We start from the raw sequence: 27,106 nt of genomic DNA, 5'->3' as shown, positions 1-27,106 counted from the left end.
CTAGGATCTTAGGTTCCAGGAACCTCTGATATGATACTAATAAAGAAAAGGAGCAAATTGCAATGCTGGTTTTTCTTTTTGTTTAATACCAGCTCTAGCACACTTACTGACTAGTATATCACAAATATGAAATATGGTTTGGTTTTTATGCAGCCCACAGATATTTCAAACAGATGACTTATTTAGGTTGAAACAAATGCTAAGCCCAGAAATACGAATTTTATTTAATTATTTAAAGTTTATTTATTTATTTTGAGAGAGGACAGAGCTTGAGCAGGGGAGGGGCAGAGAGAGAGAGAGAGAGAGAGAGGGAGAGAGAGAATCCCAAGCAGGCTCCGCACTGTCAGCACGGAGTCCAACGCAGGGCTTGAACTCACAAACCATGGGATCATGACCTGAGCTAAAATCAAGAGTTGGACACGTAACCGACTGAGCCACCCAGGAGCCCCAGAAATATGAATTTTAAGTCCTAAATGAACTAAATGGAAAGAAAATTTTCTCTTGGGATAAGTAATTATTAGTAACTTACCAGGATAGAATATGTAATTGAATCAACACATGATCCCTGCCCACTGTATGAGTTCTCTGTTGGCTACTGTAACAAATTACCACACATTTAGTAACTTAAAATAACACAAATGTATTCTCTTACAGTCTAAGTGTCAGAAGTCTGAAGTCCAGGTGTTGGAAGGGCTCGTTCCTTCTGGAGGCTTTCCTTTCTTTGCCTCCTTGAGCTTCTAGAGGTTGCTTCCATTCCTTGGCTTGTGACACCCTCATCACTTCAACTTCTTATTTCCACTGTCACACCTCCTACCTTCATTTCAACCTCCTCCATCCCTCTTATTGGGCCCACTTGGATAATTTAAAAGTAGCTCTCTATGTCCATATTCGTAATTTAATAACATCTGCAAACTCCTTTTGCTCTATGAGATAACATTCAAGGTTCTGGGGATTAGGATGTAGGTGTCTTAAGGGGAGACATTATCCAGCCTGCCACACCCACTAGATTTCAGGTACTCTGCACTGTGCTAGTTAAGCAAAGGTGGAAAAAAAGAAATGAGGGAGCTCAGGGCTCAGTTATATCTGCTGCTCAGACCATAAGTTATATTTTCAGTTTTTCTGTAAATTGTTCCAGGGCTGTTGCCTAAGTCTTACAGGCTTTGAAGTCGTATGGCTAGAGTAGTTCATTTACCATTATCAAAGAAATATTTCTAGGATTTCTAAGATCATATTCTTATGCTCATATTTCTCAGAGAGTACAGGTTTTAAGTCATTTGTTAAAAAAAGATTAAGGATCCGCTCTGTTTTAAACATACACTGGGCTCTGAAGATATCCTGGTAAGCAAGCTATACTGGGTGCTGGCTTCTCTGGACTTTGTAGCTAGGCCATTCTTCTCAAATCCCTTTGTCACAAAAAAATGAGCCCACATGTAAAGTTCTGTACACGTGAGAACTCAGCTAGGTCTCATGAACATATTTTTAAAATACTGATTTGAAATATTTTCAGATTTTTTTTTGCTTCAGTTTTTCTTCCAATAACTGGTTTATGTGTAGCAAATTCAAATATTTAATACGATGTTGGAAAAATAAGGATCGACTTATTTACATTTTCTTTTTTACAGATGTTTCATTTGGATCCTTTGACTCATACGATATTTAATCCAGAAATATTTCAACCAGAGATGCCCCTACCTACAGGTAAGAAAACTCCTCATCTCTGTTTCTCTGTCACATGTTTTGTTTTTGCTTTTTTTTAAATTCAAGATTTGCTAATAGCTTCTTTTAGAAAGTCAGTAAGATGCCTAGAAAGGAAGTGGTGATTTATGTTTTAAAAAACCAACTTTCGGGGCGCCTGGGTGGCGCAGTCGGTTAAGCGTCCGACTTCAGCCAGGTCACGATCTCGCGGTCCGTGAGTTAGAGCCCTGCGTCAGGCTCTGGGCTGATGGCTCGGAGCCTGGAGCCTGTTTCCGATTCTGTGTCTCCCTCTCTCTCTGCCCCTCCCCCGTTCATGCTCTGTCTCTCTCTGTCCCAAAAATAAATAAAAAACGTTGAAAAAAAATTAAAAAAAAAAAAAAAAAAACAACTTTCACTATACCATACTTTTCTTTTCAAGTTTTATTTATTTGTTTTGGTAGACAGCATGATTGCACATGCGCTTGTGCTCAAGCAGGGAAGGGGCAGAGAGGGAGAGAAAGGATCCCATCAGGCTCCACTCCCCGTCAGCATGGAGCCCGACATGGGGCTCGATCTCATGAACCGTGAGATCATGACCCAAGCAGAAATCAAGAGTTGGTCGCTTGGTTAACAAACTGAGCCACCCAGGTGCCCCTCACTATACTTTTTTGAACTATATTTGCATGAAAATATTCTATCCCATTTACCCATTGTCTGACTTAAATTGTTAGTGATATCTACCAAGACAGCTCAGAAGGAATTTTTTTACTTATATCATTTTCCTTTTCACTCAATCTTGTTAGCTCTAGGTTCTATATAACTCCTGACAGAGAATATATATATGTGTGTGTGTGTGTGTGTGTGTGTGTGTGTGTGTGCACACACACACACACACACACACATATATATACACATACATGTATATATATACATATATGTATGTATGTATGTGTGTATGTGAGGTAGTCTCAGCTTCTCAGATCTATTCCCCAAGCATTTATTTGAGCTCCTATTATGTGCCATCCAGTATGCCGGGCACTGGGGAAACAAAGTTTACAAAAATCATAAGAATCATCTCAGTAGAAAAATCGTCTTTTAAAAAAGCTTTTAGCTTCACATTCTGACGAATTGGAGAAAACTCATGATAATCATCCTTCCTTCTAACATGACTGCATTATCACCATTGTCAAATTGTTGAATCTCATATGAGTGATTTAAAAAACCAATTCATTTAGTCTCTTTCTGTTAATTGATTTGTATGTCAGCCTTATGTGATGGCTCTTTTTATGTGCTCCTCCAGTCACCAGTGGGACTTAACAGATGTTCTGAGGCAGTGTGAGTAAATTATGGAAGTTGTATATAAAACAAAGAGTTTTGTAACTAGGGCATGTGGCCGGCTTAGTCAGCAGAGCATGTGACTGTTGATCTCGGGGTCACAAGTGTGAGCCCCACATTGGATGTAGAGATTACTTAAAAAATTAAAAAAACAAACAGAGAGCGTTGTAATCACTGAGATGGACATCAGCTCTTTTCTTTACTGTGGACTTCCTTGTCTTCTTGGGAGACTTTCCAGTTTGTACCGTTCTCGCTTATAATTATTGTTGTATTGTAACTATGGTACGCACTTTTCTTTTTTTTAGGTAAGAATGTTTTTCTGCATTTTTATCTCTATTATGTATTTCTAGGTATTCTTGGAGGGAAAAAGTAAATCTGGTATATGTTCACCTTCCCTAGTAGAAGTTGTATTGCTGAGGCCTTTCTCTTTTTACCCCACAAAACATACTATGCAGGCTGCCGTATCTGAGGTCCCTTGAAGTGCTGTCCAATCTGAGCTCTAGGTCAGCTTCCTGTGAACAAGTAAATATCTTGGTAACTTCTGTGTTTCCTGTGAACTTTTTATTCTGGGGTTCAAAGTATCTTTCTTAGTATCAATGCTTTATTGAAACTCTTAAGAACTTGGTTTTGCCCTGAGAAGACATAAACATTTCCATTTAATGCCCTGTAAATGCCAAACAGTACCCTGAGTAGATGCTTTGTTTTTATTACATCACGTTTATGGAGGTTGAAATACGATTATCAAAAGAAACATCTCCATAAATATTGTGGTCAGAGCTTCATGTTGTAGAAATTATTTTGCCATAGTATTAGAAAAACTTTCAAAATTATACCTCAAAACCTCATATTCCACTTATTACCTCATCATTTTTACTGCTAGGATTTTCCCTCTTTGTTGCAGTGGCATGGTCCAATTTTTATGATTCAAGATGTATGGATGTTTTACTCACATTTTAAAGGGATAGAAAGGTTATGTAAACCAATATTAACTTGCAATTCTCATATGGACTGTTTTATCTTCTTGAAATCTAAAACTATTATTAGTTCTACCACGTGTTAAAAATTCTGTGGGATATGGTATAACTTTTAAGTCCATAATATATATACTGTAATTTAAATTTCTCTACATAATAGGATGTTACTTCATGGCATTGAAATGTGGCCAAAAGAAAATTGGCATTAAAATGAATATACGCATATCAAATCTAATTTTCTAGTTGGCTCAACTTTTAAGTGTGTTCACTAAAAGAGAAAAGTGGCCCCATTTCACTAATAAAATTCCCAAACCTTGGAATTTCACATATTTAAAAGGAAATAAAACCATACAGCAAAAATAATAGCAACACTTCAAGTATTTTTAGAAGAGTTAATAAGTGAGAGACTTGAAATTTAATGTAGATGTGATCCAACTCTTCTGTATTTTCCATGACATACAAAAGTTGCTTTTTTAGAGACCTCTCTTCTTGATTTAGCATTCTAGAGGGAATGTTTTTATGAGTAGATTTGTTACGTTATCACGCAGGCTATATTAGTAGTGTGAAAATATTTCTATTGCCAAGCAGTTTTATTTCCTTATCAAAAATTAAATTCTAGCCAGTTTTTGGAATTTTTAAACTGCAGTTTTTTTAGAAGCATTTGAAAGTGTCCAGGGATAAATTTCATACAGAGAAGAGAAGATAATTTTCTTAAATTACATATACCTTGGCCAGCCACTACCCATTTTTCCTTTCTTGTGTATATTTTACTAGATTCAGTCATTTTTCAACTGACTTCCTTGTAAATTTCTTGCCTAATAGCAGGAAATAATTCTACCTTTGTTGCTCCGGTTTTCTAGCCTTATCCTGATTCATCATAATACAGAAAAGATAAAAATAAATTCTCTCTTAAGTTATAGTCTATTTTTAATTTCAACATAAAGGATTAAATCTTCCTTGTAAATGTATTTATCTAAAATAATATGGGGGCTCCCGGGTGGCTCAGTCAGTTAAACGTCTGACTTCGGCTCAGGTCATGATCTTGGGGTTTATGGGTTTGAGCTCCACATTGGGCTCTGTGCTGACAGCTCAGAGCCTAGAACCTGCTTCAGATTCTGTGTCTGCCTCTCCCCAGCTTGTGCTCGCTCTCTCTCTCTCTCATTAAAAAATAAACTTGAAAAATTATTTAAATAATAAATAAAATAATGTAAACTTCTGTTATTAAAAGAATGAACTTCAGGCTAAGAGACAGTGAACTGAAATGAGCACAGATGCATTCTCCTAGAATTTTGTTAGTATCAAACATCTTAATTTACAGTCAAATGAGTGAGAAACACCATATGCCTCTATTTATTGCAGAACTATGGGTTATTATACTATTGACATAGAAACCAGCTGGGGAACTTAGAGACTTTCTCATATTGAACAGTTTGTATTTATACTATCAGAGATTCTGATTTTCCTTTGAATTTCCAAGGCAGGTATAGTCAGGGTATAGATTAAACTTCTAGTTTTCTTTATGTGTTTTTAATAATTAATTACAATGCACCTATCTTCAATTAAATTATTTTCAGGATTTTATAAAATATTTGTGCCATTTTAGAAGAATTCGGCACAGTATTCAGAAGTTGTATACAAACATCAAAAACTATGGATTAACAGGAAAAGTCCACTATGTCTGACAGACCAAATTAGATTTGGGAGGGAAAAGAAACAATCTGGCCAATTGGGAAACAAAAGCAGTACTTAGGGATTCAAATAAGGGGAAGTAACCGAATACTTAGCATCAGGAAAGGCAGGTAGCCTGAGATCATTATCTGTGTATTTCACACGTGTAGGCGCTAGCTTAGCCTCTTATACTTTCACACTGAGCACATTCTCTTTGAGGAATGGAAGTCTGTGTCTAATGATGTGAAGGCAAAAGGAAATGTCATGGTGCCCAGGAAATGGTTGCTGCTTTTAACTGGTATTTGTGTCATTTCAAAAATGCTTTGTTAGTAGACAAGATTGTGAAGCTATTGACATCTTTGTCCTTGCCTGACAGACATCTCGCCGTTTCTTGGGGTTCAGCAAATGTTTATTTATTGTGAGTCTCTAGAGATATAGAACTTGTTAAGAATAAATTTGCTCTTCAATTGAGGAAGGCACGTCATATCATTATGGAATTTTAGCTAAAAAATGAATTTGAAACCTCTATTTAAAGACATAATTTCAGTTTTTACTTGCTTTATATTTTATAGCAAATGTGAGATGGCTCACAGTTTCTTTTGCTTTCTGTTTGTTGTTTTCATGTTCAGCAGATGGTCCATACCTTCAAATATTAGAGCAACCTAAACAGGTAAGATGATTAAAGGGATGGGACTTCCTCTTTCAATGTTAGATCCATAAGTTTCCTATTAATATCTCAAGCACCGAATAAAATAAGTGAACTTTATGAAGGAAGTAGCTTATCTAGAAGTTCAACACCCAGCCCAAATTGTGTAACAACTTTATTCGCCTACTTCATTAGTCATTCTTCTAAGTGTCCTGAGCCTCAGTACGTAGTTCTGTAAAACCTAGACGATTGTAGATCCTTGGTATCTCACAATCTCCACCACCTTTGCTTACCAGCCACTCCTACGAAAGGCAGAGTTGTCTCCATTCATTTTCATGTTTAAGGAGATAGGCTTTTCGTATACACTGAGTTACACCCATCAACCCTGTCCGTGTACATGTGGTACTTCTTAGCCTTCTTCCTTCCTTCAAAAGCTCCAGCCTTTTCTGTTTTGTCTTTGGAACATGTGACCTAAAAGGCTAGAAGTACCAGTAGGGTGTAGATAAAGTATTCAAATGGACAGTTGAGTCCTCTTTTGTCTCGTGTTAGCTTTAGACTCGACCCCTTTGGAGACAAAAGAGGAGCATTTCATTTCATCAGGCTCTTCCTCTCACCACTAGGTTTTATAGAGGATGCCTGGGAATAGAAGTGGCTTCCTCACTGTGCTCCAACTCTGTGGATAAATATTTATTGGAAATTGGATGGGACCATTGCTATGAAAAAGGAGGAAAGAGAATCTTAATACTTCCTTATAGTGAGGAGAGCTCAATTATTAGGGGGATTGGTAGAGGAATAGTATAGGCCCCCACAGAATGAGGACAAAGTCAATAAATCTCTGAATGGATGTGCTTACCACATTTGTGTGACTGGGGATGCATATACTTGCTGTCTTGGAGTTATTACCCAAAACCTTTCTTAATGCTTTTCGTGGCTCGGCTGAGTGAGTGTAACACTTTTGCATTGTGTAACATTAAATGAATGCTAACTAGGTCAAGAACTTAAATAAAGCTTCCATCATGGTTACTGTAATTGTAACATGTACTTGGATTGGGGTCAGAATTTACAGGCTATAACTGTCTTAACTATCATGATAAGGCTGACCTGAGGTAAAAGTTTTTGAGGTGGGGACAGGAAAGCCACACGAGACTTGGGAGCGTTATTCTACTTGCTTGCTGTGGCAGACTGACTCCGTGGGCTGCCAGCGTGATTCACCTTTGCTTTACCTCCATGTCCAGTTCTTTAGCGGTGACTTCTCTCAAGAAGTAGCTAAGTCTCTCAAGGATCCTCCCCGTGGAAGTTTATCCCCTAGAAGTCTGCTCAGCAGTCTGGCCACCCAGAAAATTTTCTAGCTTGTAAAATCTGTGTAATCCACGAAAGTGAGAAATCAAGCTAAGATCTGTTTCTCTGCATACCAGGAAAAGCATGTTTTTCAAATACTATTTTTATAAGCATAGCACTACAATAAGAATTTTTAAATGCAGTTCCTTATTATGGGTCCAAGAGTCATAAAAAAAAAAAATGGACACTTATGATTTACCTATGGGGTTGTGTAGTTCCAAATTTCAAAATTTAATTCACTCTACGTAGATGTGTGAAAGCTTGCCTGAGTAAAACAGTGTGTTTGTTTACCAAACCGAAGTTATTTTGATGTCTGACTGCAGTGAAAGTAAAAAGATTGTCTTTAAATCAAACTTTCTGACCGGATGGACATAGCCCTTGCCTTTGAGGTTGATGACTCATTGTAAGCAAATGGAGTTACCAAAATGAATGGCTGTGGATCGACAAACCTCTAATCTCAAAATTTAGAATCAGAAACACATTTAGAACTATGCATGTGAAGACATCTTATCTTCCTGAAAAAAAATAATAATAATAAATTTAAAGTACACATGTATATGTTTCTCCACCTGTCCTAAAGGGATTTTGTGATTAAAAATAATGAATTTCTTCATTAATTTTTTTTTCATTTTTAAAATAAAAATTAGGAGAATGTTCTTTTTCCTTTGCCATCGTTGTCCCCAGCTCTGACAGACATGAGTCATAACGTAGACTACTAATCTTTAGAATATCCAGTTCGTTGCATATTATTCAGTGCTAATTATCTAATGCTGTTTAAAAACGGAAGTTGTATTTAAATAGATTAATAGTCAATAAATCTCTATCTTTATGGTTAGTCAATTCTGGAGGCTCATGTTGCACATGCTGCTGCTTTTTCATGCTTTTAGAAAGTTCATATAATTAATAAAAACAAGCCAACAGCCTCTGTCTACAAAAGGTATAGGGCTGAATTTGTAACTTATTTTTTAGTTTAAATTTTGTAAGAAGCTAAACAGAGGAATTGCTCCTAAGGACTAACCTCACCTCAAAAGGTTTCCCTGGTATTAGGTTTGATATCTCCTGAGGAGTCATAGGCAAAAGTCGTTTTAAGTCCCGATTTGTTGAGTTGATTGCACACTCTAGATCCATGTGTGACTTGAGGAACTTTCCCACACTAGGGAATTTACTTCAGACCTTCCTCATCTCGTGAAATATGCTTTAAGATTGATCAGAAAATTTTCAGAAAATATAGGGGCAGTTCCAGATGCTTACCAGAGGTTTCAATTAGTTCAGGGCCCCTGGATCATTCAGATTGTTTCAAGACCCTATGATGCATAATGAAATGTAGTGCAATCTAAGGAGGGCAAGAATTTTTACACTGTCCCATGGGCTCAAAGCTGTTAAAATCTTTGCATTTGCCAGGCTTTGCAATTGTTAAAAGAGTATGCACGGTAGAAAGCCCCTACCAGCAAGTGATGGGTGTGCGGACCTCCCGATGGCCTAGTGATCTGACACTGTTTATATGAAATCAATCCCACTGTAAAAATAAATGAAAGGTGAGGATGTCCCATAGAGCATATTAAGACATTTGAAAAGGATTCGAAAAAAGAAGAACTGTCTGGTTAAGTTTAAACTATAACACCACTACATATTGATTGACATCATTACAAAGTTGAGTCTTTCAGGAAAAACAATGAAATCTCCCTTAATGCTAAGCTCCCTTAATATCCGATCCATTTTCATAACGGTCCTTGTTTTATTCTTCGTATATAGATATGCACAATTATAACTGTTATCTTTGTAAATCATAAAACGCTAGAACTGGAATAGACCTTACAGATGGTCTTGTCTAATCGTCTCATTTGTATAGATTAAAAAAGCAAAACAAAACATGGAGCTTCCATGTTTATCAGCCCACAGTAAGTAGTACACATGGCAAAGCCTTCCAGCTAACTCTTCACTGATCTACTATATCTGTAGAATTCTTGAGTTAACCATATCGAAAAGGATTATCTGGTTTTGGATTCATCCAGGTCAGTTACTATATCAAGATTGAGCTTGATAATATCAATAACCATGAAGTCCAAACCTTATCTTCTGAACTGTTGCATAGGATGTGTTCTGCAACACTGATGCAGTATATTTAACAGGACATTTCTTATTCCCTCTGAATCAACTGTAATCAGAGTAGATAAAGGAATTCCTTTAAGTAGGAGTCAAAGCAGCATAACTCAGTAATATGGCCAAGTTCAGAGCTTGGCAGCAGCAATTTGAGACGAGGAAGCTCTGATTCAAACAAGCTGCAACATGTCGAGTCCGAGGCTTAAACTCTCCAGCAGTTCACTCTCCACATGTGCCCAGCAGGAGAGGTTCTGCAGGGTTAGGGACCTGGCTTCTAAGCCACAGATCAGTGGACAAGTATCAATTCGCATCAATGTTCATAATAAGATTATGGGAAAAGTGGTTCTCATTTGCAGAGTCCTCTTTCACAGTTGATGCTTTTCCTCTCTCATTTGATATACACAAGAATTTAAAATGTGTATATAACTTTGTTCCTACAATTTTTAATAAGTATTTCTCAAACTTGTTGGCTCCGTATTCACCTTTGCAGAGAGGATTTCGTTTCCGTTATGTATGTGAAGGCCCATCCCACGGTGGACTCCCTGGTGCGTCTAGTGAAAAGAACAAGAAGTCCTACCCTCAGGTCAAAGTAAGTTTGCGGTGTCCTTCTCTATCTTCCTGGAAGATTTCATTTCTTAAAAGCAAAAGAAAGGAATGCTTTAAGTGTATATAGTCTGCCTTTACTCCTAAGCCAGTCACACGGTCATTATAATTTTTAGATAGAAATTTGTCCCTTAGCATAGAAGTGGCAGATTCAAAAATTCTGTTAATGTTTTCATTTAGGATAAATTATTTCAACATTAACAAATGTTTACTATTTCTTGATCATCTTCAAGTGTTTTTTGGTTAATATACTTCCGGAAATTTTAGTAAGTCTTTGAAAGAGGTGTTTCCCTTCAGCCCTTTAGAGATTTGGTGAAAAACAACAGATGACCGAGGGTGTGGATTATGTGGCATGGTATTTAAGATCACGAACTCAGATCAGGCTCTGTTATTCGCAGTGTGCTTTTGACTAGGTTATCCAACAACACTTCTAAACCTCAGTACCATAATGCAGAAATCTTGATGGTCTATACTTTTATAGAGTCTTTTAGACACTTTTAGACATTAGATGAAAAAATATATATGAGTGTTTCACAGAGAGCCTGAAAGTACTCTAGGGCCTTTATTTGAGCAACTGTGTAACTACATGTGATGGTCCTTGGAACCTACTGCTTCCTGACATGCCTGTAACGTGTTTGGTCAGGACTTTTACGCATCTTCAGGTTCTTTTTCTGTTTGTTGGTCTAATTGAGAATATCGTTCTCAGAGGTGGTTTGAGTTTTTTATTTTTATAACATGATGCCGTGTTTCTTTTTTTTTTAATATATGAAATTTATTGTCAAATTGGTTTCCATACAACACCCAGTGCTCATCCCAAAAGGTGCCCTCCTCAATACCCATCACCCACCCTCCCCTCCCTCCCACCCCCCATCAACCCGCAGTTTGTTCTCAGTTTTTAACAGTCTCTTATGCTTTGGCTGTCTCCCACTCTAACCTCTTTTTTTTTTTTCCTCCTTCCCCTCCCCCATTGGTTTCTGTTAAGCTTCTCAGGATCCACATAAGAGTGAAAACATATGATATCTGTCTTTCTCTGTATGGCTTATTTCACTTAGCATAACACTCTCCAGTTTTATCCACATTGCTACAAAAGGCCATATTTCATTCTTTCTCATTGCCACGTAGTACTCCATTGTGTATATAAACCACAATTTCTTTATCCATTCATCAGTTGATGGACATTTAGGCTTTTTCCATAATTTGGCTATTGTTGAGAGTGCTGCTCTAAACATTGGGGTACAAGTGCCCCTATGCATCAGTACTCCTGAATCCCTTGGGTAAATTTCTAGCAGTGCTATTGCTGGGTCATAGGGTAGGTCTATTTTTAATTTTCTGAGGAACCTCCACGCTGTTTTCCAGAGTGGCTGCACCAATTTGCATTCCCACCAACAGTGCAAGAGGGTTCCCGTTTCTCCACATCCTCGCCAGCACATGATGCTGTGTTTCATAGACTGATAAAAAGTTTTACAGATAAGCCAGTCAGTAATTGCAATTGCACTGTTTATAAAAATTTTATTTGTTCGGTAATTCAAGACTTTGGCAAATGGTTAGCAACTCCTTTCCCACTCAGGTGTGTGCATCTCTCAGGGTAGAACATACTAATACCTGAGTTTTTTTGTTGATTTGCTTTTGTGAATCGGGGAAGGGCAACAGGACAGAGCCTTAGTAAAACTGCGATGTGAAGGAAATTTGCTTTGGTTTTGCCAGCCTTACGTTCTGTTTCCTCCCTCTCCTCCCTCTCCACTTCTAGGCCCAGGCATCTCTAATTTCTTGTCCCTGTTCCAAAACAAAAGACAAAATACTGTGATGTCACTCCTTACCTTATGAGTGAAGCTCACCCATATTATATAGTATCTGTCCTACCAATCCCATTTGCATTTGAAGTCTTCTAGCTTCTGTGTGGAATGAAAGTCATTTTTCCCCTTCAAGGCCATCAGGCAGGGTAAATGTGATGTGTTTAACTCACAGAAGGAAACCACAGTCTCAGATCCTTTAGAAACTGGATGAGGAAAGAGGAGCAGCAACTGAACAAGGGAATTAGCATTTATGAAGCACCAAAGACTTGCCAAGTGCTTTACATACATAATTTTTTCTGATCCTCATAATGACCCTGGTACGGAAAAAGTAGGTACCTACCTGGTAGGTAATGTCTGTGAGGAGGCCGAAGGAGAGAGGCCCAGGCGGCAAAGGGGACTCAGATGGTAGGGAGTCAGGTCTAGCACTTCTCTTTTTAACATATATGTCTGTGCATCATACATATAAACATGTTACATGTTTGTGTGTGTGTGTGTGTGCTTACGCGAAGGATAATTGAAAGATGCATGTTATCAGCATTGATATTGGCTATAACTACTGAAGAATTAACATCAAGAGAAAAACTGGGTTTTTTTCTGGACTGGCTCTATACAAACTCTATGTAAATAATGGTATTTTCATGAACCGTTTACTTGTATTGTCCCAGTCTTTTGTGGCCAGGTAACAATTCTTGATACTAACAAATACATAGCATTACCTTTTATGTAACTTTATTACCTGATTAGAAAAACTTCATATATTCATTTGTGCTTAGTCTTCATACATCCTTCTCAGGTAGTGGTTACTGCCTCATATTTGCAAAATAATTTAGAAATGAAACAGCCTAGAACAACAAGGACATTAAATATTCTTATCAAATTATAATTGCTGTATCCAGGGAGGTTAATAGTTACTGGGAAATATAGGTATGTAAACAACTAATAATAAAGTCAAAATATAAATGTGTAAGATTGATCATTATTAAACTTCAGTTACAGTGTCATTATTTCACCCAATCATTTATTTTTTATTCACTAATTCAACATGTATTTATTAAGCATTTAGTCCAGTTGTAAGCAAAAGAACAGTTTAGAGAATCTGTTACAAACTGTCACTGTTCTTCTAGCCTGTCATTGTTCACTGAGAGTTTAAATGCCTTTGCTGTTCATAACGGTTAAAGGAAGTCATTTTATTTACCTTAAAAGCTCCTAATCAGAGGGATAAGGAGGAGGGAGAGAAAGACACAACCATGAGGTAGTTTTCCCAGACCTCTTCTCCCAATATCACTCTTAATGGGAATAGTAAAAGGGGACCTTTTAGGTTACAAAGGGATTTTAAACCCTTATTCTCTGTAAAATTTAGACAGAAGAAAGAGTTGCCCTCAGTATGTATCTCTTATCAAGAGGATCTTTACAATTGCCCATGTCTTCTGCTGTAGTTAACTAAGTACCCCCTCTGCGTGTGGCTGTAAGGGAAGCAGCGGGCCAGATACAACTTTATCAGGGCTTCTCAAACTCGGCACCACTGACATTTTGGGCCAGAAAACTCTTTGTTGTGGGGGGCTTGCCAGTGCATTACAGGATATTCAGCAATATGCCTGGCTTCTACCCACTCGGAGCCAATAGCCTCCCTACAATTGTGACAACGAAAAATGTCTCTAGGCATAGCCAAAATTACCCTGCTTTGGAACCACTGATCTAGATGCAGGGTTGACTCAACCTTAACCTTTCTCCTGTGCATACTTTTCTACTGTAAAGCTGTAGCACATGGATTATATGGAATATATGAAATTGCCTAAATATATTATTTTGCAAACATATGTACTTTTCCTGATTATTAGTAGGTACTTATTTTCAAAATGATCACAGTGAGTGTATAATTTCTTCTAGGGTCTCTGAGCTAACATACCTGGAGAACTTACACCTGAGCTAGCATTAAGGAGAAAGAAAAGAGAAGAAAAAAAATGTCTTAAAACAGTCCATATTCTATGATAACAGCATATCTAAAAGCTAACATAGGGTTCTGTGGGCACTCGGTTATGAAGTGTTGCAGAAGAGAAAGTGAAAGTGGACACAGGTTCAGCCAAGGCACAGAACCTGCAGAGCAGCTGTTGTGTGTGAGCGGTGGGAACCTTTCTGGAACAGTCCTCATCCTCCATTCCAGGGGAGGGAGGTATAACCAAGGGTGCCCACAATTACCCCTAGAATCCATTCCGGCAGGAACTTCAGAGGGAGGGCATTTAGATTTACTGCAAAGAATGCTATATCTGAGATTTACATATGCTACATGCTTATTAAAGTACATTTGTTCAGGTTTAACAGGGAAATATTACAGGCTCTGCCTTTTCCTCACCTATGGCCTCTTACTGGTCTGCCTCTCCCCTCAGACCTCACTCCCTCTCTCTCTTCCCATCACCCCTCTCTGTGGGCACACCACCCCCCTGAGATGCCTCTGAAAGGCTGGTGGCTCAGCATGCACTCAGTCACATGCAGGCAGCAGCAAAGTGTTGGGAGGCCACCCAAAAGCTATGGGGTTGGCTGTGGCTTGGGGGCTGCAGACCCCTAACTACACTTTATAGAGTGTGTGAATGTAAAACCTGCTTGGGTTACTCTCTTGATGATTGTCCAAATATGATACTTAAGTTAAATCATTAAAAAAATTTTTTTAATGTTTATTATTTTGAGAGAGAGAGACACTGTAGACAGAGTGCGAGTGGGGGAGGGGCAGAGAGAGCATTTGTACAGAATCCGAAGCAGGCTTCAGGCTCTGAGCTGTCGGCACAGAACCCAACGCGGGGCACGAACTCATGGACCGCAAGATCATGACCTGAGCCGAAGTCAGACGTTTAACCGACTGAGCCACGTGGGCGCCCCTCAACTTAAATCATTTTAAAGCAACTCTAGGAGTCTACCCAATCCTCCTTTTTCTGCTGGAATTTTGTGCCATGCCTGAAACCCTGTTTCTTTTTTTGTTAATGTTTTTATTTATTTTTGAGAGAGACAGAGAGAGAGACAGAGACAGAGAGAGAGAGACAGAGACAGAGAGAGACAGAGAGAGAGAGAGAGAGAGAGAGAGAGAGAGAACGAGTGGGGGAGGGGCAGAGAGAGAGGGAGGCAGAGGATCTGAAGCCGGCTCTGTGCTGACAGCAGAAAGCCCGACTCAGGGCTCAAACTCACGAACCTGTGAGATCATGATCTGAGCAGAAGCCGGACACTTAACCGACTGAGTCACCCAGGCACCCCTAAAACCCTATCTCTAATAAGCTGGGTGTAGACTAGGCTTAGACACACTCTTACCATGTGGAGGTAATTTCTAGAACTCCGATGCGGGACCCCCTGGTGCTCTGCGTGCTTCTTTGCTGTCAGAATTCCATTTGGATTTCTAGAGCTTTGCTGTGTAAGTCTTCAGATTCTTTTTTAAAAATTGTTTTAATTACAGAATGCTTCAAGCATAATTCAAAAACATTTAAAAGTTGGTATAACAGACACCACATACACCATCTAGATGTAATAGATCTTAACATTCTACAGAATGAACTTCTGATCTCTGTCTCTCTAAAATGAAACGTAGTTACAGTTACAACCCCACCCATCTATCATTTTTTCCTTTTTCTTCGTAAGTGAACCAGTATTCTGCACTTTCATTCTCTGATCTGCTTTAATATTTTTACTCCATTAGGATGCTTCTATCAATACTGGCATTTTCAAGAAAATTAATTTTTACTGGCTTCCACCCAAATTTTCTATTCTATATCATGGCTCCTTTTCAGGGCAGATAAGGGTTAAAACCTGGGCTCCACTGAAGATCAGTGTTCACTTTGATCCTCCTGATTCTTCTTTATCATCTAGATAAAATTTATTCATTTACAATGTGGAGTTTATTCTGACTCACAACAACAACAGAATAACATTAAGAGAAAAATCCAGGGAGAGCACATATACAGACTGACTCTTAATGTCTCGCCCTTTTTAAAGAAAAGCTTTCCTGTTGTTAAACATTTAATATTCTTTGATACTGTCCAGTAAAGTGTCTCTTTAAAGTTTCTTCAGTTCTGATTTCATCACGGAGCTCCTAATGGGAGAGGCTGGCAGAAAAGCACAAGTACCTTCCTCGGGGCCAAGCTTGTCCCTGCCTGTTTTTGACTCAGCAAGGAGTGCCAAGGAAGGCTCGTTTCCCTCTTTTTCCCGAAAGTTATGCATCAGATTTTTTTTATTAATCAAACTGCTTTCCTCTTCACAGAGGAGGAAGGGTGCCAGTGGGAGCAGCCCTATGGGGCTTCAGAAACTCTCAGTGATGGTCTTCCAGAAACTCCCCGTCCTCAGCTGATAGGATCATCAGCCTCCAGCGGGGCTCACTCTATGCCAGACAGAAATCAGTGTCAGTGACCTTCATTCTAAAATACAAATAGCTCCCCAGTTGGTATTTTTATTTTCTCTTTAGTTATAAATATCGAATGCAGTGGACTACAGCTTGAAACACAGCTGATGTGCGTGTCACTATTTTTAATCACATGTTTTCTGAAAGCTGATTCTCACATATGTGTTCTTTCTTGAGTGTTGTACGTTGAACAGAAGGCATGTGTCAAAATGTTTAGGTCAAAACCAGCTTTTTTTGTTGTCCCCTGTGCCCACTTGATTTTTTTTTTTTTTTTTTTTAAGTCTCCACTCTGGTGCCTCTCATTTAAAAATCCTAAATGTTAAGTTCTGTCAAGGTCAAATAAAGACCGGCTGATCTGCTGTGGCATTTAAAGCTATCACATATCCTTGCATAATCTCCTTTCCTTTGTATAAACTTGTCTGATCCAGGAGGTTTGCCATTATGAGGATCTAGTTTTAATACTAATTTGGAATAATTTAATCTGAGTTGATCACTAAAAGCAACAGGAAAGAAAATCACCAGTAATCCATTAGGCATGCATATAGAACCTGAGTTTGTAGCGTTTATTAAAATTTCCATCAGTAGTTCTTTACTATTTGCATATATATGTTCATGTGGGAAATATTATATCCCCTGTGTGCAAGGCCCTGTATATTGAAGAGAGAGCTTGTAACCTGGATCCTTTTTGGTGGTTTCAGAGAACTTTGGGACTTCTGAGTTTCTGTGCAGAATTTTATGTAAGCATATATACATTTTTGTGAAGAGATAGCTGTTTATCAGATTTTCAAAGGGATGGGCTCAAACATGGTCAGGAATCAAGGCTGTAGATTACATGTCTTTTTAGCTTTTTGACAGCAGCTAATTAAAAGACTGTGTGCATATGTATGTATATAATGTCTTTGTCAATTTTTTTTCATTTGTTATTTTTGTACTTTTTAATTTTACGGTTATGTTTTTGCATTTCTTAATCCATTTTAAGTGAGTCAAAATACTTCAGGCCTCCAACACAAAGCTCTGGAAAGCCTGCCTTCACTTTGGCCATAGGGTGGAAAAGAGGTGAGATTTAGTATCACCAGACAAAAAAGGTGAATGGGCTTCACTGCTTTTTCTCTCTTGCCCTTCCATATTGATGGTGATTCAGCATAAAGTTAACCATTGATGATGGAAGTCAAAAGAGAGAAAATTCATTTAACAAATAGTCATTGAGCACTGTGTGTCAGGTCCTGCTCTAGGCAAGCAGGCAAAACTCTCTCCCATGTGTAACCACAGTCTACACTTCTAGATAAATTTTCTTTCAATTAGTTCAGAAATTTTGCATTTGGCCCCTGAAACAAAATACTACCTTGTAGAATATTTTTAAAAATAGCCCTCTAAATTCACTGTATGTATTCTTAGTCTCTGTTATGAACTAGAGAGAGCTACTCATTAAGGAAACTTCTAACAGAGATCATAGCTGTGAGACTTAACTGTTAGAGATTATCAGGGAAACCACAAATTGTCTAAATTTTAAGTTTTGTTTTTGTCAGCCCTGGCTTGGTGATCTTCCTCTGCTGGCCATTCTCATTTCTCTCCCCTTTACTCTTCCCTAAATACATGATTATCCTGGGACCATTGTTCAATCTAAAGCCAATCTCTGATAGCTTCTAACTAACCAGTTACCAGTTACCAGTCTGTAGATTGTATAGTGTCTCCCCATTCCATTCAGGAACTCAGGTCTCATAAAGTCCCATAGCGGTAATTCTTCTTGCTAAGATGAGAATATTCTGGGGGCACCTGCGTGGCTCAGTTGGTTAAGCGTATGACTTAGTTTCAGATCAGGTCATGATCTCACAGTTTGTGAGTTCGGGCCCCACATCAGGCTCCATGCTGACAATGCGGAGACTGCTTGAGATTCTCTCTCCCTCTTTCTCTGCCCCTCCCCCGCTCACGCTCTCTGTCTCTCAAAAATAAATAAACTTAAAAAAAAGAATGTTCGGAAGTACTATATAGCCCTTAAATGTATAACACCTCCTCCTCAACAGACAAGCTGTTTCTCAACCTGTCAGCAGGTCTAGACAGGAGGCTGTAGATGACCCTGCAGTCTCCATCTCCTCTCCTCACCTTCAGGAGGGTACCAGATCAGAACCCTCTGGTCTGCATTTGCCTCTCCTGCAGGTGGGCTGGAAGGTGCATGCGGACTTTCACAGACAGTTCCTCTCCCCTTTAGATCCCCATCCACCCAACAGAATGATTTTGAGAGTGGATTGTTATGCTTACTTTCATCATCTCATTTAGTCAACGCAACAATCCACGCAAGTAAGTTATCTGATCCTCATTTGATAAATGAGACAATTGAAGCCTGGAAAAGTTAAGAAGCTTACCCTGAGTCTCATAGTCTTTCTGGGTTGGAGTCCAAGATTTCAGTTCAGACAGTATGATTTAAGAGTCTACACTCTTAACCATCATGGGATACTATTCATTACTAAAATATTAAGGGTTTGTCCATAAGAGACTCTTAAATACTGAGAACAAACTGAAGGTTGATGGGAGGTGGGTGAGAGGGGAAAGTGGGTGATGGGCATTGAGGAGGGCACATGTTGGAATGAGCACTGGGTGTTGTATGGTTTATTTGACAATAAATTATATTTAATTAAAAAAAAGATAGAATCCTAAAAAAAAGTTTGAGAAAATGATAGGAAAGTAAGAAATGATAAAAGATTTAGAGTCAGAGGGAGCAGACAAAAGAAAAATATGAAACATCACCCTTGAGTGCTATAAATAATTATCTGAAATGTTTATCAGTAATTATCTAACATAACAATAATGATCTAAAATAATTGGTCTAAATATACAAACTAAAAAAATAATAAAATAAAATAAATAAAATATTAAGGTTTTGTCTCTACTCATGGGGGTCCTTTGAATCTATGCTTCTCTGTCATTGGTGTGCATCAGAGTCACCCAAGAGTATTCTAACCACAGAGATGCCTGGGACCCGTTCCACATATGCTAAATCACAATGGGACATTTAGCCAATCTTGGATTCTATGATAAGTTCTAAGGACTTATATCATACAAGGACAAGATATAACAACAGGTAAATGAATAGGCAAATCATGGTATAACTACGGAATGAAATATGCCACTGCTTTTAAAAACTAACATGAAGACTGCAACATGGAAAACTGCTTATGAACTAATGTTAAGAAAAAAGCAGGATTCCAGATTAAAAATATAATCACTAAACTGATTTACCTTAGGGAATGAGTTAAAATCAAGATTAGAGACTGTCGATTTCAATTATTAAATTGAAAAAATAGATCTGAAATAGTTTCCTGGAATATAGCACAGAAAGATGGAAAACTTGAAAGAAAGGGTGAGATAAAGGGTATAGGAGAGAGAGTAACAGGTGTCTGACTGATGTCCTAGAAGGAGGTAACAGAGCTACAGATCTCAGGTTCTACACTTACAGGTTCTAGGGCTGGGGTGACATCAGCTGGCTTGTGGACCACACTGTTAGGCTTTAAAGCATTGGTTCTAAGGTCAGTTAGTTCAGGGCTGGGCATGCATGATGTTGATTCCTAGTTTTGCCACTAACTTGCAGTGTTACTCAACTTGGCCAGGCCTCAGTTTCTTCATCTGCAAAGTTGAGACAAGTGTGTGTATAGGATATGTGTATAAATTGTACCTACTGTATAGGATATGTGTATAAATTGAGTTATTCAATGCATGGCACATAGTAAGCACTTAAAAATGATAGTTGCTTTTATTTAGTATACCCAAACACACTAATTTGAGTGTTGAATGGCAACTTTCTGATTGGTTTATGGGATCACAGAGTTACACAAAAGCTTCATCAGTCCACTAATTTATTTGTAGCACAACCTCACTAATCAGGATTGCTTCCACTCTATTTACACCATGTGCTTCCTTCTATCTGGGGTTAGTAAAGTAGGAGATTGAAAAGAGAAACTATACCAAAAGCTTACTTTTAGATGTAACACATGATCTTGTTTTTTTTTTTTTTTAATGTTTATTTACTTCTGAGAGAGAGAGAGAGAGAGAGAGGGAGAGACAGAGTGCAAGTGGGAGAGGGGCAGAGGGAGAGAGATACACAGACTCCAAAGCAGGCTTCAGGCTCGGAGCTGTCAGCACAGGGCCTGATGCAGGGCTTGAACTCTTGAACAGTGAGATCATGACATGAGCTGAAGTCAGATGCTTAACTGACTGAGCCACCCAGGCGCCCCTGTAATGTGTAATTTCTTATGAAGATCTTATAGGTAGCAGGATTCCAGAAAGGAATTTATTAAACATTCGTTAGGTTCCTTAACTGTGTTATATTAAACACTATGCACATGCTAATTTAATTTGCATGAGTATTGTATTAGTTTCCTAGGACCGCCATAACAAATTACCATAGACTGGGTGGTTTAAAGCAACAGAAATTTATTCTCTCATAATTGTAGGAGCTAGAAATCCAAAAATAAGTTGTCAACAGAGCCATGCTCCCTCTGAAGCTCCAGAGAAGAATCCTTCCTTGCCTCTTTCTAGCTTCTGGTGGTTGCTGGCAATCCTTCACATTCCATGGCTTATAGCTGCATCACTCCAATCTCTGCCTTTGTCTTCCCATGGCTGTCTTCCCTCTGTCTCTCTGTGTCTGAATCTGTCTCTCCTTTCCCTTATGAAATATCAGTCATAGCGTTTCAGGCCCATGATAATCCCATATGACCTCATCTTAATTAATTACATCTGCAAAGACCCCATTTCCAAATAAGGTCACATTCTGAGGTTTTGGGTGGACATGAACTTTGGGGGAGCACTACTCATCTCATTACACGGATGTTATGTCATTAAGCTTATAAACTAGTGGCCCTAAAGTATGGGATAAAGACCATTTTAGTTCCATTTTGCACTCAGAAAGATATTTACATGTATATATAGTGTTCCCTTGTATATCGTTGGTATATATTTAGGGAGTAGTAGAAAAGTTAGAGAAGTTTTCCAGTATTTTGAATAATTTATTTAAGAAAGTAATTTCTATGATATTTTTCCCACTGAGTAGTTGTTGGGCCTTCAGGACAGTTGTGTGCTGGTAAATGTTTAGTAACTGGCTCTCCCGAAGAACAAAGCAAAGCCCTGATTTATAGTATTTGTCAGTTTCCTGCATATAAATACTGCCACCATGGTCAATTTCAAGCTGTCAATGTGAAGTACTGGCTTGCAAAATTTCTGCAAATTTAACAATCAACTCCTGTGAGCTGGTCAAACCAATTTCATCCGTACCACTGTAAGGTTTCATAAAGAAAACATGAGATCATGTCCTAGCTATTAACCCCAATGATCAATAGTCAGATCAACAGAAGATCATAAATTGCTTCATATGAGGTGCTTTATTCATGCATTACATGATACCAGGGACTTTGCAGGATCTGAGTAAACCGATTAAGTTGCTGAAGTGAAGACATCTGTCATATAGTAGTTAAATAGGGCTGTGGTCTAGTGAGCAGAATACCATACTTAAAAGCAAAAGCTGGATCTCACTCGAGATTGTGCCACGTATAGGTGATGTGATCTTTTACAAGTCGCTTAATCTCTTCAACTTTATTTCCTCATTTATAAGACGAAAATAAAACTACCTACTTTGCAGGAATAGTATTAGGATTAAGTGAAGTAATTGACATGAAAACAGCTGACACATCTATAGCTTTAAATGTTCATTCAAGACATGTTTATGTTTTTAATTTAAAAAATCATGAAAATGTCTATAGCATGATTGTTAGTTCCAAGAGGGCAGGAATTGTTTTTCTGTTTTTTGTTTTGTTTTGTTTTGTTTTTGTTTTTGTTTTTGCTGCTGTATCTCCAGCACCTGGAATAGTATATAGCAGGTGGCCAGTAATTGTTTGGATAATGAATGCATCATCAACATCTCAAAGCGCTAGAGTGAGGCTTCCCAAAAGAAACACAAGTACTATCATAATGTAGCTAAAGAAGACACCATTAACATGATGTAATAACATGGAAACATCACATCTTAGACCAGCCTTCAAGGCTCCGCTCCAGTTGCTGTTCTATATCTCATTCTTCCCATCTCACCAGTCTTCTACTCCTTTTCCTCCCCTACCACACCTGACCAGGAATCTGGTGACCCATGTCCTAGTCCCAGTGAGTTGGGACACTATATCTTAGACCTTAGCCATGTCTCCAACTTTTCGGAGTTGAAATGGGTCTCTTCTGCCTCAGATTCCTCAGTGGACTCTCTCCATAGCAAATCTTTCATACCAGTCTACTCCTCCTAATATCTTTCCCTTCTTGGAAAATGGCAGCTGCATCCTTTCAGTTGTTCCAGGCAAAAACCTTGGAGTTGTCCTGAATACCTCTCTTCTTCTTGCACTCCGCATCTAACCCATCAGGCAATCTTATTGGCTGTGCCTTCAGAACTGCCCCAGGATCTCATCACTTGTCACCGCCTCCACTGCTGTAACCCTGGTACAAGCCACCATGCTCATCTTTTTCTCCCAATGGTTTTAGCATCCATGGATGATTCTCTCCTGAATTAATTATTACTAGCAATTGATGATGACCTTGTGATTTTCTATTTATATCATTCCTTTTACCTTTTGTGAGTTAGAATTCTGCTTTAAAAAAAAAAACTTCCTCAAAAAAATAAATAATAAAAAAATCAGAGCTTTCTCTTCTTCACATTCCATTAAAAACTTTTTTAGTATCAGGAGGTACTCATTGGTTATTAGTCAATGTATTATAAGCCATTCCTGTCATTATTTATTTTGATGGTTAAATTGGTCCCAGTCTTGGCCAGTGAGAGTCATTCGTACTAGCTCCTCTGTCCTTTTGCTATGTCCCCACTCAATTTTTGAATACTTCCTTATTTCTGAAATAATAGAATGCACTCGGCTCATCCTATACGTTCCCTACGCCAGTCCTGGGATTCTCCATCTCTTTAAGAAGACCTGGTTCCTTTTACTGGAGAAATTTCCTTAGGCTTTCAGTAGATAAAGCTAGAAAATTCATTTTTAAAAACAGGTTTGAATTTCTGCTGATAGCTCTGATTCCAGTCTAACACCATAGGCTTCTTCCCTTCCTTCCCCCATTCCATATTTGTATCTCCTTCCTCCAGTAATAGAAACCCTACTTGCCAGTGATATCAGTGTACTTACTCATTTTGCTCAGCCTTATGGCACATACAGAATAGCTTCTGAATTGCTATTCCAATGTCAGTACTAGTACAAGCTTACTAACTAGAGTTCAGACTTTCTTTGCAGTTCTTTTGACCTTCAAATATATTCAAAAGAGGATATTCAAGTTCAAAAATCTCTTGGATTAAATTTTTATCCTTCTATATGGTTTATGGTATCATTGGGTTACACAGTCAAACTTTTCGTTCGTATTCAGTTTTAAGGATTTCCCATCCTTATAGATTTAATTTTATTTTTTTTTAAAATTTTTTTTTAATGTTTATTCATTTTTGAGACAGAGAGAGACAGAGCATGAATGGGGGAGGGGCAGAGAGAGAGGGAGACACAGAATCGGAAGCAGGCTCCAGGCTCTGAGCCATCAGCCCAGAGCCTGATGCGGGGCTCGAACTCACGAACCGCGAGATCGTGACCTGAGGTGAAGTCGGACGCTCAGCCGACTGAGCCACCCAGGCGCCCCTGTTTTTCGAATATCTATTTATCAATCTCTTTATCTGTCATTTATAGGAAATTAACTAGACTTTTTTAGAAATCATGGTGAAGTCAAGTTTTTTTTAACTTTTTTTTTTTTTTTTTTTTTTGAGAGAGAGAAAGAGAGGTTGTGTGTGAGCGCAGCACATGTGAGCAGGGGAAGGGCAAAGAGAGATGACAGAGAAAGAGAATCCTAAGCAGGCTCCACGCCCAGTGCATAGCCTAACCTGACTTGGGCTCAGTCTCATAACTGAGACCATGACCTGAGCTGAAATCAAGAGTCAGGATGCTTAACCAACAGAGTCATCCAGGCACCCCTGCTTTATTATTTTTAAAAATAAGAATATAGACAGGAAAGGAATCAGAGTCTTGATATAAATTGTGTTCTGGATTACTAGTTCAGAAACCTGAATCCATCTAAACCTAGAACATTCCATGTATAGGTTTCAAAGGCCGCTTGGCTGTCCTCCCTTCCTCACACTCATGTAGTACATGTTTATCTAGTGCAGCCCACATGCCAGTCAGAGTGCTGAGCTATGTTCCATGGTCACACACATGAATGTGATCATTTCTGCCCCCAGGGTTACATGGAAACAGACATATACAGGATGATAATACAGCTGTTACCCAAAAGTTGCCGGAGGGATGCCTCTTCAAAGGATGCTCTGCAGTGTGTGTGTGCAAGTATGCGTGCATGAGTGTGTGTGTGCGTGCGTGCGTGTACATTGGGGAGAGCTAGGGGAAAATGCAGCCTTACTTGAGATCACCTCCTTGCTTACATACTTACAACCCCCACCCCCACCCCCAATTTGTGACAGAATGCTCATGGCATTTGATAGGTATATTTCCAAACCAGAGGCTAGAGAGCTGGATATCCATCTCAGGCACCTTAGTAAGAACCAGTCACACCAAATGTACCTCTATGTCTTGTTTTATAGGATTTCTAAAGGGGTAAAATAGTGAGATGCTGGTGATCTCTGGATTGGTACTTAAGGGGTTAGCAGTATTTCTCATTCTGGTGATGTCAACCTAGAGGAAGAGTTCCAGCCTCGAGATCTTTCCCTGACCACTTCAATTTATTTTATCAGTGCCTTCAATGGAGACCTTATCACATCTGCAGGAACATGAAGTGATAGATAACACAATTTAAGTTCAAATTAGTTTTGAAAAGCTGGGTCAAAGAGCTAAATTCTTAAGCAGTTACATTTTAAAGGAGATGAATGCATCCAAAAAGTAAGTAATTCCCCCTTAGGCAGCATTAACAGAAGTATGCTATATAAGACCAAGGAGGTGGTGGTCTCACTTCCACTCTTTGTTGAAAGAACACACCAGAAATATTGTGTACACTGCTGGGCACCACATTTGTACAGAAATAGAAAGCACCTTGAGTGTGTTCAGAGCAGAATGGTGACAGAACTCAAACCTTCTTCAGAAGGGAGTAGTCATTGAGCCTGAGATTTATAGCCTAGAGAATTCGGCTGTCATCAAATATGTGAATGGCTATCAAGGGAAAGAAAAGATGAGCTTTATCCTGTCCATCACAAGAGGATGAAATAAATGGAATGAATGGAAGCCCCAGGGGAAAGAGGTTTCCTTGCCACTGGGAGTTAGAGCAGCTGCCTGCGGGTAGAATGTATAGATAGCCTCAGGATGAAGTTCATGGTCACTGGATTGGTTTATAAATAAACTGGAAGACTACAGAGCAAGGAAGCTAACTCCTGTTAAGATCCTTTACAGGTCAGAAAATTTCCTTTTCTTTTTTTTTTTTTTTTAATGCCTTTAGAAAGATTTTTTTGCTTAATAAATTAGTAACTGTATAATAAAGGAAATCAGGATTTGGTTATAGGGCAGTTACACTTTTCTGGCAAATCCCTAAAATGATAGAAATTAAGAACTTGCAGAACATTTCATCCAAGCATCAAAGTGTATGATTTCCTTCATATGCTTTGTGTTTCAGTTACTTTATACAGACTGAACAATAGGAAGTTATCACATTGAAGGGTTTTTTTTGCAGGTTTAAAGTCCTGCCATTTTTCCAGATTCCTGGCTGATGTTATTTTAGAGCTTGTTAGAAATTTTGGTGTTTCCCCCTTCCTCCTTTGCTTACATCATAGTATGTAGATGCTACAACATGTTGGTTAACCTCAGTCTGACACTTAGGTCGCGTTTTCTCTTTTGCTCCATCAATGTCTGGGATGTAAATTAGCCAATAAAATGGCAACAAGAAATCAGACAAAGAAAATTTCCCAATTCTACTCACTCATAATTCTCCTAATTTAGTAGGGGTTTTCCACAGGAAATCACGGAAGAAGAGTTGAAATGCCTTATCTTATGTACTTTCCTTCTGAAGAAAGGAGCCGTTAATTGTCTTCTTCCCAAAGTGGTCCACATTTTTGTACAGGCAGCTGTATTTATTCCAGTACAAATTAAACATCATTTTATGATGTCTCTACGTACTTTCAGTCATTGAAAGCCAAATTATTTAATTACTTCTTTAACCAGTGGGTTTCCATGAAAGTGATAGAATAGCTTTTCTAAGCAAGAAAAATATATCATGAGGATGGTTGTATGCCTTTAAGAGGAAAGAAAGGAGTGGTTATCTAATCCCAAATAAATTTGAGTATCAGAATCAGAAGATAATCTTAATGATCTTAAATCAAGTTTGGGTCAAAAACAATGTGTTGAGAAACTTTATTTAAAAACAATGTTAACAACTTTGATTAATAATCTCTATTTTCAAAGAATAAATAAATCAGAAACCTAAAATTATGGTTGGTCTGATCCTTCTGATTATTTTTATGTAGTGTGTATGCATTAAAAGAAAAAACTTTCGAAGACTAAAATTTCTCCTTCTGACTTTGTTTTGCTTGTCTGTTTTTTCCCCTCCTTTGTGTAACTGAAGCATTTCTAACATATCCCCAGAAAAGACAGATCTTTAT

At 38.4% G+C, this 27,106-nt stretch overlaps 1 protein-coding gene across 2 annotated transcripts in view; it reads left to right on the top strand.

The window, feature by feature from the left end:
* NFKB1 (nuclear factor kappa B subunit 1) overlaps positions 1-27,106 on the top strand; it is a 118,318-nt gene that overhangs the window by 27,974 nt on the left and 63,238 nt on the right. The window contains exons 3-5 of one of the 2 annotated variants that reach the window (XM_019415962.2): positions 1,623-1,698; positions 6,284-6,321; positions 10,226-10,324. In XM_019415962.2, the coding sequence (XP_019271507.2) occupies positions 1,623-1,698; positions 6,284-6,321; positions 10,226-10,324 (213 nt within the window). Of the gene's footprint in view, positions 1-1,622; positions 1,699-6,280; positions 6,322-10,225; positions 10,325-27,106 lie in introns of both variants that reach the window. The other variant, XM_019415954.2, reaches the window with a different exon arrangement.

This window comes from Panthera pardus, unplaced genomic scaffold (genome assembly GCF_024362965.1).
Source record: "Panthera pardus isolate Hobbes unplaced genomic scaffold, ASM2436296v1 HiC_scaffold_13, whole genome shotgun sequence".
Classification (NCBI taxonomy): Eukaryota; Metazoa; Chordata; class Mammalia; order Carnivora; family Felidae; genus Panthera; species Panthera pardus.
This window is presented reverse-complemented; position numbering and strand designations above follow the sequence as displayed.